Source organism: Trichomycterus rosablanca, chromosome 10, assembly GCF_030014385.1.
Source record: "Trichomycterus rosablanca isolate fTriRos1 chromosome 10, fTriRos1.hap1, whole genome shotgun sequence".
NCBI lineage: Eukaryota > Metazoa > Chordata > Actinopteri > Siluriformes > Trichomycteridae > Trichomycterus > Trichomycterus rosablanca.
Genome location: NC_085997.1, coordinates 31515280 through 31529115, shown reverse-complemented (window position 1 = coordinate 31529115; position 13836 = coordinate 31515280). Strand labels below are relative to the sequence as shown.

The 13836-nt window shown below is 39.8% G+C and overlaps 1 protein-coding gene across 2 annotated transcripts in view; it reads right to left on the bottom strand.

Moving 5' to 3' along the window:
- arhgap17a (Rho GTPase activating protein 17a) overlaps positions 1-13836 on the bottom strand; it is a 43651-nt gene that overhangs the window by 13261 nt on the left and 16554 nt on the right. For both annotated transcript variants that reach the window (XM_063003159.1, XM_063003160.1), the window contains exons 3-7: positions 9700-9804; positions 9515-9591; positions 7468-7579; positions 5960-6036; positions 2002-2119 (exon numbers count right to left, since the gene is read on the bottom strand). In XM_063003159.1, coding sequence (XP_062859229.1) covers positions 2002-2119; positions 5960-6036; positions 7468-7579; positions 9515-9591; positions 9700-9804 — 489 coding nt within the window. The remainder of the gene's footprint in view (positions 1-2001; positions 2120-5959; positions 6037-7467; positions 7580-9514; positions 9592-9699; positions 9805-13836) is intronic.

The following is a 13836-nucleotide window of genomic DNA, read 5'->3' as shown; positions in this document are numbered from 1 at the left end:
CCATGAAGGCTGTGCTTTTTTTCCCAACATAAGATAAACTTAACCTTCAATAAAGGTAAGTTTATTCCAAGTAAAAGCGCTCGAGTGGTGCAGAAGTAAATTGCATTAGCCCATTACTGCTTGGATCCAGGGTTTGAATCCCCAGTGGTGCTATCAGACATGATTGGCTATGTCTGAGGGAGGATGACCGAGGCCCCACGATGGATTGGAGTCCTATCAGTGGTGTGTTACAGTGGCAAAACATGAAAATGAAATGAAAAATATTCCAAGGAAAATAAATAACTTGAATTAAAAGATAAGTGTGTTTCACAAGTCATAATTACACTGGCACTGCTGGATAGTGGACCTTGTGCAACCTCATTCTGTCTACAGCACAAGTGTTTACATATAATCCTGGATGAGATCATAAAAGAAGAAATCTAAATGCACTGAGACCATTATGCAATCCAGAATCTCTCTAGATCATTCAGACTTATTCAGATTACTTTTAAGTAATTTCACACATTAGTTTGTTGGCACAGAGGTACCAGCTTTTGCAAGTATTCAACCGTGATCCTAAGAGAACTTTTGCTGATTTCCTGATTGACAATAACACTCTTGTGCAGTTTCTCCACAGGGAACACAATGTGCAAACAAAGCGTAGTTGTACATTCAAGCATGCAGAAGTTTGTTCCTGGTAAAATTCATTTATTGTCATCTAAGATCAGTAAATTAGACAAAAGGGGTCCAAACATCTGCATAACAATGTACACTGAAGATCTAATAGTTTTTTAATAGCATGTTTGGTAAATTTCAACTATTTTTATAGCCGTTGTCTAACTGATAAAGGTCAGCACACTCTCTGTTTATTCTTTGAACCTCTCTGATGTTGATGAATAACTAAAGAAACCTGGCCTTTGTGTCACCTTATTTTTAAACCACAGTATAAAATAACTATAGGTATAAAAAAGTCAATTAATATAAACATGTTTTGGTATAATTAGATGTTAAATGTTTATTAAATGTTAAATTCCTGTCATTTTTAAGTAGCAATTAATCATATCTTTATTTGGGTATGAAAAATTCTGGATCTGACTGCATGTCCAGTTTAAAGATGGTAGCTTTTAGTTTTGCTCTTTTATTTTTTGCATCAGAGTTTAACATTACTACACTACACCGATCAGCCATAACATTAAAACCACCTCCTTGTTTCTACACTCACTGTCCATTTTATCAGCTCCACTTACCATATAGAAGCACATTGTAGTTCTACAATTACTGACTATCATTCTCAGCACGACATGGTGGTGGTGTGTTAGTGTGTGTTGTGCTGGTATGAGTGGATCAGACACTGCAATGCTGATGGAGTTTTTAAACACCTCACTGTCCCTGCTGGACTGAGAATACTCCACCAACCAAAAATATCCAACCAACGACGCCCATCATCCTGTGACCACTGATGAAGGTCTAGAAGATGACCAACTGAAACAGCAGCAACAGATGAGCGATCGTCTCTGACTTTACATCTACAAGGTGAACCAACTAGGTAGGAGTGTCTAATAGAGTGGACAGTGAGTGGACACGGTATTTAAAAACTCCATCAGCGCTGCTGTGTCTGATCCACTCATACCAGCACAACACTCACTAACACACCACCAACATGTCATTGTCACTGCAGTGCTGAGAATGATCCACCACCTAAATAATACCTGCTCTGTGGTGGTCCTGTGGGGGTCCTGACTATTGAAGAACAGCATGAAAGGGGGCTAACAAAGCATGCAGAGAAACAGATGGACTACAGTCAGTAATTGTAGAACTACAAAGTGCTCCTATATGGTAAGTGGAGCTGATAAAATGGACAGTGAGTGTAGAAACAAGGAGGTGGTTTTAATGTTATGGCTGATCGGTGTATATGTCTTAGGGCTGAGTGTTTCTGAATGCAGCTTTGCTGTAAGACTGCTAATAAATTGCATTAAAACGGAACACGAGAACCTGGGTGTGTCCTGGTCAGTGTGTGAATACCTTGCACAGCTCCATTTTGTTCATTGCTTCGTCCATCTCTTCCTTAAGAGAATCCGCCTTGGCTGTCAGAGCTTGTGTGTTTGTTCCCGAGATTATGGACTTGGTCGCCTGCGACCACCTGAGGGGTAAACAACGGAGGTTATTAAAAGAACTACAACTGGCTGTTAGATAACTGATTTTATGCAATGGTCACATGTAGATTTCTGGTTTTTGTTCTAACTGCTTAGAACATGACAGCTTCATGTTTAAGGCCAGTTCTCATTGTGCCACATGGAACGTAACCATTGTTGTTTACAATTCAATTCAAAGAGCTTTATTAGCATGACTGTTGTAGTGGTTAAAGTATTGCCAAAGCATTGAAATTGTACGGTGGCCGAGAAGTGCAAAACAAATTTACATTTCAGAAAACAAAATTACAAAAAAACTAAAACAAATTTACAACAAAAGCAAAAACAAATTTACAAGTGCTTGGGTACCCAGTGTTTGTAAATTTGTTTTGGCATATGTAAAAGTGTTTCAGCACTTGTAAATTTATTTTCGGCATATGTAATTTTGTTTTCTAAAATGTAAATTTGTTTTGCACTTCCCGGCCGCACATTTCTGACGGAAAAGGCAGGGACAATAAACCGGAAGTGCGTGTTGCTTACCTGCTGTCAATCAAACTGTTTCTCCGCGATAAAGTGAACGGAGTTTGTGATGGTGACGATAAACAAGGTTTTGTCTAGTTTGTGGAAATCATTTTATCCAGTTGACCCGCTATTGTTTTTCTTGTGGAAAGTTTTGTGCAGATGTTTAGACGTGGCGTGTGCATCTCTATCTACCGTCCGCTCTTCTAAACATCTAAGGAATTCCCACAAGAACAACAAAAGCGAAATAATGAAAATAATTAACACAAAATGGACAAAACATTGTTTATTAGGGACGGAACATTTGATACCGAGGCTTTAATGCTTGTTTCACTTTTGTAACACTGGACTCAGTGTATCGGAGCTCGTATTAAAGCAGCATGTGCGGGACTGATGAAGCTTTGTGCTGAGTTTTATCTCACTCACTATATAAGAGACAATCAAACCAGGGTTACCCACCGTCCTGTAACATACAGAATCCTGCTTTATCTGGAGACTAAACGCCGCGTTCTGTATTGAACTGATACAGGACGCTTTGTTCCGTATTTTTATCAATGGGAGACGGTGTGATGTGTATAAAACAGAAGGAAACTGCTGCTTAATTCATTATATTAAGTAGTGTTCACTTTTATTCTTAGTAACGTGACATAACCTGTTTAATAAACCGCTGTATGTGTAGCACAGTGGGAGGAGTGCGTTGTTTTGCCTAAAATATGGTTCTGACTTATTATAAAGAATGAAAATAATAAATTTTAAACACCATAAATAAAACCTTTGTTCTCATGACTGTGTAAGGTCCCCCCTGCTGCTATAACCAGCGCACACACACCGTTACTAAGAATAAAAGTGAACACTACTTAATATAATTCCCTCTGTCTCCCATTGATAAAAATACAGAACAAAGCGTCCTGTATCAGTTCAGTACTGAACGCGGCGTTTGGTCTCCAGATAAAGCAGGATTCTGTATGTTACAGGACGGTGGGTAACCCTGGTTTGATTGTCTCTTATATAGTGAGTGAGATAAAACTCAGCACAAAGCTTCATCAGTCCCGCACATGCTGAGTCCAGTGTTACAAAAGTGAAACAAGCTTCAACAAGCCTCGGTATCAAATGTTCCGTCCCTAATAAACAATGTTTTGTCCATTTTGTGTTAATTATTTTCATTATTTCGCTTTTGTTGTTCTTGTGGGAATTCCTTAGATGTTTAGAAGAGCGGACGGTAAATAGAGATGCACACGCCACGTCTAAACATCTGCACAAAACTTTCCACAAGAAAAACAACTGGATAAAATGATTTCCGGGTCAACTGGATAAAATGATTTCCACAAACTAGACAAAACCTTGTTTATCGTCACCATCACAAACTCCGTTCACTTTATCGCGGAGAAACAGTTTGATTGACAGCAGGTAAGCAACACGCACTTCCGGTTTATTGTCCCTGCCTTTTCCGTCAGAAATGTGCGGCCGGGAAGTGCAAAACAAATTTACATTTTAGAAAACAAAATTACATATGCCGAAAATAAATTTACAAGTGCTGAAACACTTTTACATATGCCAAAACAAATTTACAAACACTGGGTACCCAAGCACTTGTAAATTTGTTTTTGCTTTTGTTGTAAATTTGTTTTAGTTTTTTTGTAATTTTGTTTTCTGAAATGTAAATTTGTTTTGCACTTCTCGGCCACCGTAAAATTGACATTTATATAAATATACAAAAAGAAAGAACTTTAGGGAAAATATAAAATTTAAAAAAGGAACATAAAAAGAAAGATAGAATAAAAACAATCTCTTTGTGGGTCCATCAGGGCTGTTCTTGTGTTTGGGTGTATCAGTCCGTGTCTCTCAGACTGTGGCAGGCAGATACGTACTGAGCTGCTACAGTGCTGCTCTTCTTCTCCTCCCCCTAACATGATGAACAGTTTCTGGGTGTTGGTGAGGGAGCAGAATTCAGGGTGAAGTTTCTGAAATTTTTTGTAGTACACCTCCCATATGCGAGTGTATTTTGGACACTCAGTTAAGTAGTGCAGCTCAGTCTCTGTGGTGTTGGTGTTGCATTGTGTACACACTCTTTGTTCTGTGGGGAGCCAGGAGTTCTTGTAGCGTCCAGTGTCGATGGCCAGCTTGTGAGCACTGAGTCTGTATTTAGTCGGTGTGGTTCTGTGTTTGATGTCAGTCACTGTACTCAGTGTTTACAAGGTCAACAGTACAGTGAAAAGTTTATACTGGACCTGTAATTTTATTTTGTTATGGTACTGCTAAAATAAAATGAGAACGTATCAATATTACATTTTTTTTTCACTTAATTTGCATTTTTGCTATTACAATTTTGAATAATATGTTTAACTTGTTAATGTGAATTACAGATAAAAATGATATACAGGCTACGGTGTGTGGAAATTAAACGAAACCTGAATGTATTATTATAAGGCTGTTGATATGTACTATAAAGGATGGCAAAAGTTAGAAAGTTTAGAGGAATATAATAATTCCTATAATAATTTTACTCTTTTCACATCATTCACTTATTTTATTTTCATGTTTTACCACCACTTTATTCTGGGCAGTGTTGCGGTACGTCCAGGGTCCACTGAATCACTGGACACAATGCAGTGACACACCAGGACAAACACCAATCCATTGTGGGACCTCAGCTCTTCTCAAATACAGCCAATCTTGTCCCTTTGTAGACCAATAGCACCGCTGGGTATTCAAAGGTCAGTTTATTCCAAGTAAGGGCGCTCAAGTGGTGCAGAGGTAAATTGCATTAGCCCACTACTGCTGGGATCCAGGGTTTGAATCCCCAGTGGTGCTATCAGACATGATTGGCTATGTCTAAGGGGGAAGGCCAATAAAAAATGGCAAAAGGACTAGAAATGTTTATGAATATAATTATTTTACTCTTTTCATATTATCCTGGGCAGTGTTGTGGTACATCCAGGGTCCACTGAATCACTGGGCACAATGCAGTGACACACCAGGACAAAACACCAATCCATTGCAGGACCTCAGCTCTTCTCAAATACAGCCAATCCAATAGCACCGCTGGTTATTCAAACCCTGGATCCCAGCAGTAGTGAGCTAAAGTAATTCAATTACTGAACCATTATTCAGTTATATGGGAGCAAAACCTCATGTGTCAAACCTGTGTTATTAATGCTGGCAAGTGGCCATGATATAAAACAGGTAAGTAAATAATGAACTTGGCAGAGGTGCTTTTCATCTCCACCTCATTCTTTATCTACATACAGGCTGTATTCTCTTACATTCATGACAAGCCTATGAATGGAATGCACTCTTCTTATAGTGGATTTAATATCTCATAAATATTATACCTTGTTTTGGCAGAATCATAGTCTAGCACCAGTTTGGCAAGCTGCCTCCTCTGTTTGAGTATATTTGGGATGTCCACCTAAGAAAGAACGGTATTACAAATATTTTAAATCACCACTTTCATTTGAAATATTCTTGTGTATATGCACTACAGTGGAGCCAGACAGTGTTCAGACCCCTTGACATGTGCATTTTATGGGTTTAATTTTAAATTGATATAAATCCTGTTCTTACTCAATCTTCAAATCTTAAACAAAATTAATTAAAATCCCAAACTGAAATTCCAGTTTGTTGTCAGGTACATCATGTTTGCTTTAATTATAATTCAGTTGTGTGTAGAACTCACTTGGAGTCCACCTGTTACTATTTAAATTGATTGGGCATAGTATAAAAAAACTACACTCCTGCACAATTAACACTCAGTTTACACATCATTGTCAAAACAAGAACCAAGTCATTGAAACTGTCTGTTACTCCTTGTGAGGGTGGCACAGTGGCTAAGTGGGTAGCACTGTCGCCTCACAGCAAGAAGGTCCTGGGTTCGATCCCCAGGTGGGGCGGTTCGGGTTCTTTCTGTGTGGAGTTTGCATGTTCTCCCCGTGTCTGCGTGGGTTTACTCCAGGTGCTCCGGTTTCCTCCCACAGTCCAAAGACGTGCAAGTGAGGTGAATTGCAGATACAAAATTGTCCATGACCTTGTGAACTGATGAACCTTGTGTAATGAGTAACTACCGTTCCTGTCATGAATGTAACCAAAGTGTAAAACATGAAGTTAAAATCCTAATAAATAAACAAACAAACTCCTTGTGATCAAATCGTGGCATAGATCAAGGCTGGATATAAAACATCATCTTTTTTTTTGTTTTAAGTGTCGCCAAAACTACACAGGCCTCGAAAAGGACAATCAATAAACCAGACAGACTTCAGGTGTTGACTTGGCCTCAAAATTCCCCAAATCGCAATCCAAGTAAGCATCTGTGGGTGGTGCTGGACAAACAAGTCAGGTCTATGCAGGCCCCACCCTGATACTCACAGAACTCAAAGGATCTGCTGCTATCTGCAAGGGTCAGAGCTGTTTGGGCTGTTTCGCTTTGTTTGAGATAATATTAGGCAGGTCTGGGTGGTTTTTAATGCTTGGCCGAACAATGTGTGTATTTATCTCCGCCAGTATTGAATTTATCTCAACCAGAATTGAATTCTTCTTTACCTCACTTAAAAATGAGTCTTTTCCACTCTTTAGGTTTGGTTAACAGTTTTTTTTTTTCATTTCATTCCATTCCAATAACCTAATGATGACCACAGTTGTGATTTTATACTTTTACTCAATAAATAAGATTTGGTTTACATGATCATTTTATTTGTGCCTCATTAACAGAAACTGAAATTCAACAGATACTGGATTGGAACAGCTATCGTACATTTAAAGATGCTTCAAATGATAAAAAAAAAATTAGGAACATTTTGTCCAAAAGTATGTCCAAAAGTAAAACAGAAAAGACTGGTGTGCTTACCTCAGCCAACTGATTGAGTGGGTCTAAAATGTCCCTCTCGATGTGAAGCTCATGTTGCATCAGCTCAGACGCCAGTCTGTTCTCTGCCTCACCACACACCTCCATCATTTTTCTACCAAGCGCCAGAAAAACAGCAAAAATTCACTTTATATTTATTGTGTTTTGCTAGATGCTGAAGACAACTAGACTAGTGACAAAACAGCCAACTACAGAAGAAGTGACTCATTTGGAACCATTTCATTTAAGTTAGAATTAATGACAAAAATTTCCCTCAATATAACGCACACACACAATTCTACTTGTATGTCTTTATTAAACACATTCTTCATTTGCAGTCCAGTCTTGAAAACATATGGACAAATCTGGACCAACAACCTCTCCAAAAGTTAGGTATTCCAATTAATAAAATGAGTTCGCTGATGTGGGCTGTACTGATGCCCAGGCAAATAAAGGAAGGAATTCAAGTCTGATCTTTTCAGCTCATGTCTTTTCATGGGGGGAGCATCCAAATAGTTTTAAAAAGACCAACGAAATTAAGTAACGTTGATACTTGGACAAATAGAACCCGGATTTGGACAAATAGAACCAGGATAAAGTGGTAACAAAGAGATACCACTCCAACACTTCACAATGTTTCTGGAACTATATTTTTTGTTTATTTATTTTATTTTGGGGATTTTTCTTTGTTTCGAGAAAAAAAAAAATACTGCACAACTAAACAAAAACCTCATACCAACTGTAAAGCATGGTGGTGGGAGGAATCATAGGAAGAGATGGCTGCCTCAGGGCCGGGACAGCTCATCACAGAAAGAACTGTATCAAGAACTTTCATTATAAAATATCAGTGTAGTAGTTTATTCTGACCTAAACCAAACTGTAATGCTATTGCTTGACCTTATATGGATACAGTTTATACAAGCCTGAAACATTCTTGTTGCTGTAGGTGCAATGTATATGTGTCCCAATACTTTTGTCCATATTGTGTACATTTCTCTAATCTGGACTAAAATACTTCAAACAATCAGTCTGTTTAATAACAACAATGAAGAGTAATCAATGTCCAAATCTTGGTAAGGGTTTATAACATTTTGGCAACTATAGAAACTAATATTAAGCCTTTTTCCCATTTTCCTCCCAATCAAGTCGTATCCAATTACCCAATAGCATTTCGCTTCTTCTCTACTGATACTGATCTCCACTCTAACTGAGGAGAGCCGAGACTAACACACACCCCTCCAACACGTGTGCAGTAGACCACTGCATCTTTTCCTGCAGAAGGCGAGTTCATATGGGATTCAATCTCATGCATGAAGAGTCACGCACTGATTTCCATTATCCCTCATCTCTGTGCAGGTGTCATTAATCAGCCAGTAGAGATTGTAATTGTATCAGTTATGAGGAATCCCCTCTGGGATCCAACCATACAAATGAGTCGTGCTAGGGAATTTTACCAATGAGCCACCTGAGCGCCCAATATTTTTTTTTTTTTATTTTTTTTTTATTAACTATTTTCCCACTTTTTTCCCCCAATTTTTCTCCCCAATCTAGTCGTGTCCAATCACCCTGAATGCGTCCTCTATACTGATTCGACCCTTTTCGCCGCTGACTGAGGACACCACTCAACTGACATACGCCCCCTCCGGCACGAAGTCAGTACAGCCTGCATTTTTCACCTGCACGAGCCGAGTTCATACACTGACGGGCACTGCGCACGGAGGGTCACACCCCCCCTCAATGTTATTCCTCAGCCCTGTGCAGGCGCCGTCAGTCAGCCAGCAGGGGCCGTAGTTGCACCAGTTATGAGGACCTTCTACCCCTAACCCTGAACAACAGCCAAACGTTGTTCATACTGCCGCCCAACCCAGTCGGAAAGGTAGAGCTGAGATTCGATACTATGTATCTGGAACCCCAACTCTGGTGAGCTAGCGTACTTTACCGCTGCGCCATCTGAACGGCTTCTGAGCACCCAATATTAAACCTTTAAACAATACATTTATCACTGACTGGTGCATTGAAAAAAGTACCATAAAATGAATATTATATTTACCCGATAACAGACTCCTCCCCTAATTGACTGACGCCATCTTGCATCGCCTGTGATAAAGCAATCAGCGGAAGCTTTTTCTGTAAGACAGACAAAAGCTCTAGCAAGTACAAACATACAGATTTGATCATACTTAGACAAGAAATAATTTTCCACGAGGTTAAGTAATGTATGTAAGGGACTCTCACATGTCTCTTCTCAGCATCTGTGCCTATCTGTCCCTGCAGACAAAAGACCAGTTTTTTCTGTGTGTTGTGGGATATAGCTCGCACCAGCTCCATGCGCCGTTCGATCTGTGCAAAGCAACACAAAACATCAATGACAAAGTCAGATCAAACTGTCCATTCAAACCAGACTGTCCAGCAATCAAGTCTGTCAAGTAGTAGCAACAAAAAAGCTTTCATAAAAATGCCAAAAGCAGATTTCTTAATATCCTAATTTAGATTTATGCTGTGATATTCAGTGTTACAAAGAAAGAATTAGAAATTACACAGAATTAATTAGGATTTTAGCATCATGTTTTACACTTTGGTTACATTCATGACAGAACAGGTAGTTATTGGTTACACAAGATTCATCAGTTCTAGTTTTAATGTCAAACACAGTCCTGGACAATTTTGTATCTCTAATTCACCTCACTTGCATGTCTTTGGACTGTGGAAGGAAACCGGAGCTCCCAGAGGAAACCCACACAGACACGGGGAGAACATGCAAACTCCACACAGAAAAAAACCCACTTCTCCACTTGGGAATTGAACCCAGGACCTTCTTGCTGTAAGGCGACAGTGCTAACCACTGAGCCACCGTGCAGCCACATGTCTGTCACGATCTTTTACTCTGTGAGATTGTGGTAACTGCATAAAAAATATCATGATACAGCTGGATTGTTGTTGTCCACCTGTCAGAACTGGAAATTACAGCAACGGTCAGCAAAGTCACCTGGTCCAGTGAAGCCCATTCTCTCTGTAATCATGTATGACATTAATCCAGGGAAGAGTTGGCAATATCCAGGTTCAGGTCCAGGGAAGGACCTGATGGTAACGTTTCAGTACCAAATACCACATGAAACGTTGAAAGGTCTTGCGAAAGCCATGCCTGAGCGGGTCAAAGCTGTGTGACAGCATATTAGCCGGGTGGTCTTATTTTGTGGCTCTTCAGTGTGGTTTATAATTACACATTAACATCAACTGAAGACAAAACAAACAGATGCATCGGTTATATATGCAATGATGTTCCCTTATACACTGATCAGCCATAACATTAAAACCACCTCCTTATTTCTACACTTACTGTCCATTTTATTAGCTCCACTTACCATATAGAAGCACTTTAAAGTTCTACAATTACTGACTGTAGTCCATCTGTTTCTCTGCATGCTTTGTTGGCCCCCTTTCATGCTGTTCTTCAATGGTCAGGACCCCCACAGGACCACTACAGAGCAGGTATTATTTAGGTGGTGGATCATTCTCAGCACTGCAGTTACACTGACATGGTGGTGGTGTGTTAGTGTGTGTTGTGCTGGTACAAGTGGATCAGACACAGCAGCGCTGCTGGAGTTTTTAAATACCGTGTCCACTCACTGTCCACTCTATTAGACACTCCTACCTAGTTGGTCCACCTTGTAGATGTAAAGTCAGAGACGATCGCTCATCTATTGCTGCTGTTTGAGTTGGTCATCTTCATCACCTTCATCAGTGGTCACAGGACGCTGCCCACGGGGCACTGTTGGCTGGATATTTTTGGTTGGTGGACTATTCTCAGTCCAGCAGTGACAGTGAGGTGTTTAAAAACTCCAGCAGCGCTGCTGTGTCTTATCCACTCATACCAGCACAACACACACTAACACACCACCACGCTGAGAATGACCCACCACCTAAATAATACCTACTCTGCAGTGACAATGGGAGAGTTCTGACCATTGAAGAACAGCTTGAAAGGGGGCTAACGAAGCATGCAGAGAAACAGATGGACTACAGTCAGTAATTGTAGAACTACAAAGTGCTTCTATATGGTAAGTGGAGCTGATAAAATGGACAATGTGTGTAGAAACAAGGAGGTGGTTTTAATGTTATGGCTGATCGGTGTATAATGCCTAATATATCTAAAATAATAATTCATCAATCTCCCTCCTCAAAGAACTCCAAATAATAATGCATCATTGATGACTAATCATTACAATGTTGGAAATAAAATAATAAAAAAACACACATTATTTATAACAAGAAAAACTAAAGCAATACCAAAATGAATTGAGGCTCAACACTACATGTGAACAGGAAATGAATGAACACGCAGATCAAATAAGTGATGACATCAAAACTGCACTTGTGTTCCAAAACAGCCAGAGTTCAGGAATTTCACAAGCTGGGACAAAACATATCCACCACCTCACGTCATTCCAGCACACAGCAGGACCGGGTCACCACAGATTTCACTCGCTAGGTCTTCTGACTGAGGACTGAGATGAACCCTCAACCTAGCATGTACACCAGGGGAATCCATCAAATCCTGTCAGTTCCTTCACTGCTGAGGGAGATCCTGTTCAGAGACTGTTTGGATTAGCTGCTTCTAAAGGTCTCGTTTCCTTCGGTTCCATCCCACGCCAAACACTGGCGGATCAACATCAGACTAAACAAGCCTAAACAATGGCCTGCACTGCGTGTAACGGAATTCATGTCGTTTCTTCGAGTGTTCCACAGAAAAGGGAAACACTCCTGTTATATCACTGCTCGGTCACTGCCAAAACATAGTGATAGGGCAAACACATAATGAACTTTGCAGTATATGACACACATGATCACCCATATTCACTAAAAAGGTGGTCAAACCAATACAGACTGTAAACATTTCAGAAGTAAGAATGTCGTGACACCGTCCTTGACTTCAGGGTGGCAACAAGGAACTTAAGGGGAATTTCCAACTGCTGTTTTTTCTTGTGGCTGATTGATTCGTTTTAAATTGTTTTCTTTACATTTATACAGACGTCCAGACTGCTGAAACAGCTGCTTGTCACTGTTCAGCTCTTGTTTACACCACTGAGCAACCCTATGCTCTTTAAAAAAAGGTAAAAAGTTTTAGATCTTTCAAAACTAAAAACACAAATAACCACCGATCATTACCTGACAATCTAGGGCGGCACGGTGGCTCAGTGGGTAGCACTGTCGCCTCACAGCAAGAAGGTCCTGGATTCGATCCCCAGGTGGGACGGTCCCTGTCCTTTCTGTGTGGAGTTTGCATGTTCTCCCCGTGTCTGTGTGGGTTTTCTCCGGTGAGGTGTTTAACATTAAAAACTTGTGAATCTTGTGTAATGAGTAATTACCATTTCTGTCATGAATGTAACCAAAGTGTGTAAAACATGACGTTAAAATACTAATAAATAAATAACTGACAATCTAATAATAACAATATTAATCACTGACTTTAATGTTAACACAGCTTTAAGCTTTAACAAAAATGGTTAAACCTGGCAGTAATGTAGAACAGTAACATGAAGATATTGTAAATATATATATATATATATTAAAACCAAACATAATTCAACATTTCAAATGTATATGATAAACAAAGAAAAAAGCTTTTCTTATTTCAATAGAAAAATCATTTAGAGTTGAGCTGCAACTACTAGTAACCAAGAGGAACATAAAGTTCATGCCTCTTGGTAAAAATAACACCTTGATGAAACCCAAACATTTTAAATAATCTGTAAACCAACCAGTCAAAAGTGAACCATGGGTGCCATTACATCTGGCATAAAGTTATCACAGCTTTTCACAATAAGACCATTGTTTGTTTGTTTTATTGGGATTTTAACATCATGTTTTACACTTTGGTTACACTCATGACAGGAACGGTAGTTAATTATTACACAAGCTTCTTCAGTTCACCAGGTTATATCGAACACAGTCCTGGACAATTTTGTATCTTCAATTCACCTCACTTGCACATCTTTGGACTGTGGGAGGAAACTGGAGCTCCCAGAGGACACCCACGCGGACATGGGGAGAACATGCAAACTCCACACAGAAAGGACCCAGACCGCCCCACCTGGGGATCGAACCCAGGACCTTCTTGCTGTGAGGAGACAGTGCTACCCACCGAGCTACTGTGACGCCGCAATAAGACCATTGGAACAAAGCTTAATGATGGTGGTTAATTAGCTGCTCGGAATATACAGAGACTTTTAAACATTTTAGAGACAAGCTGCCATCAAGGCAATGTCTTTTTCCCAGGAATTTCAGCAAGATAATAGTATGTGCTAGAATAGCTTTGTAGATACAGGTAGGTGTGCTTGACTGGCCTGCCTGCAGCCCAGATCTGTCTCCTAT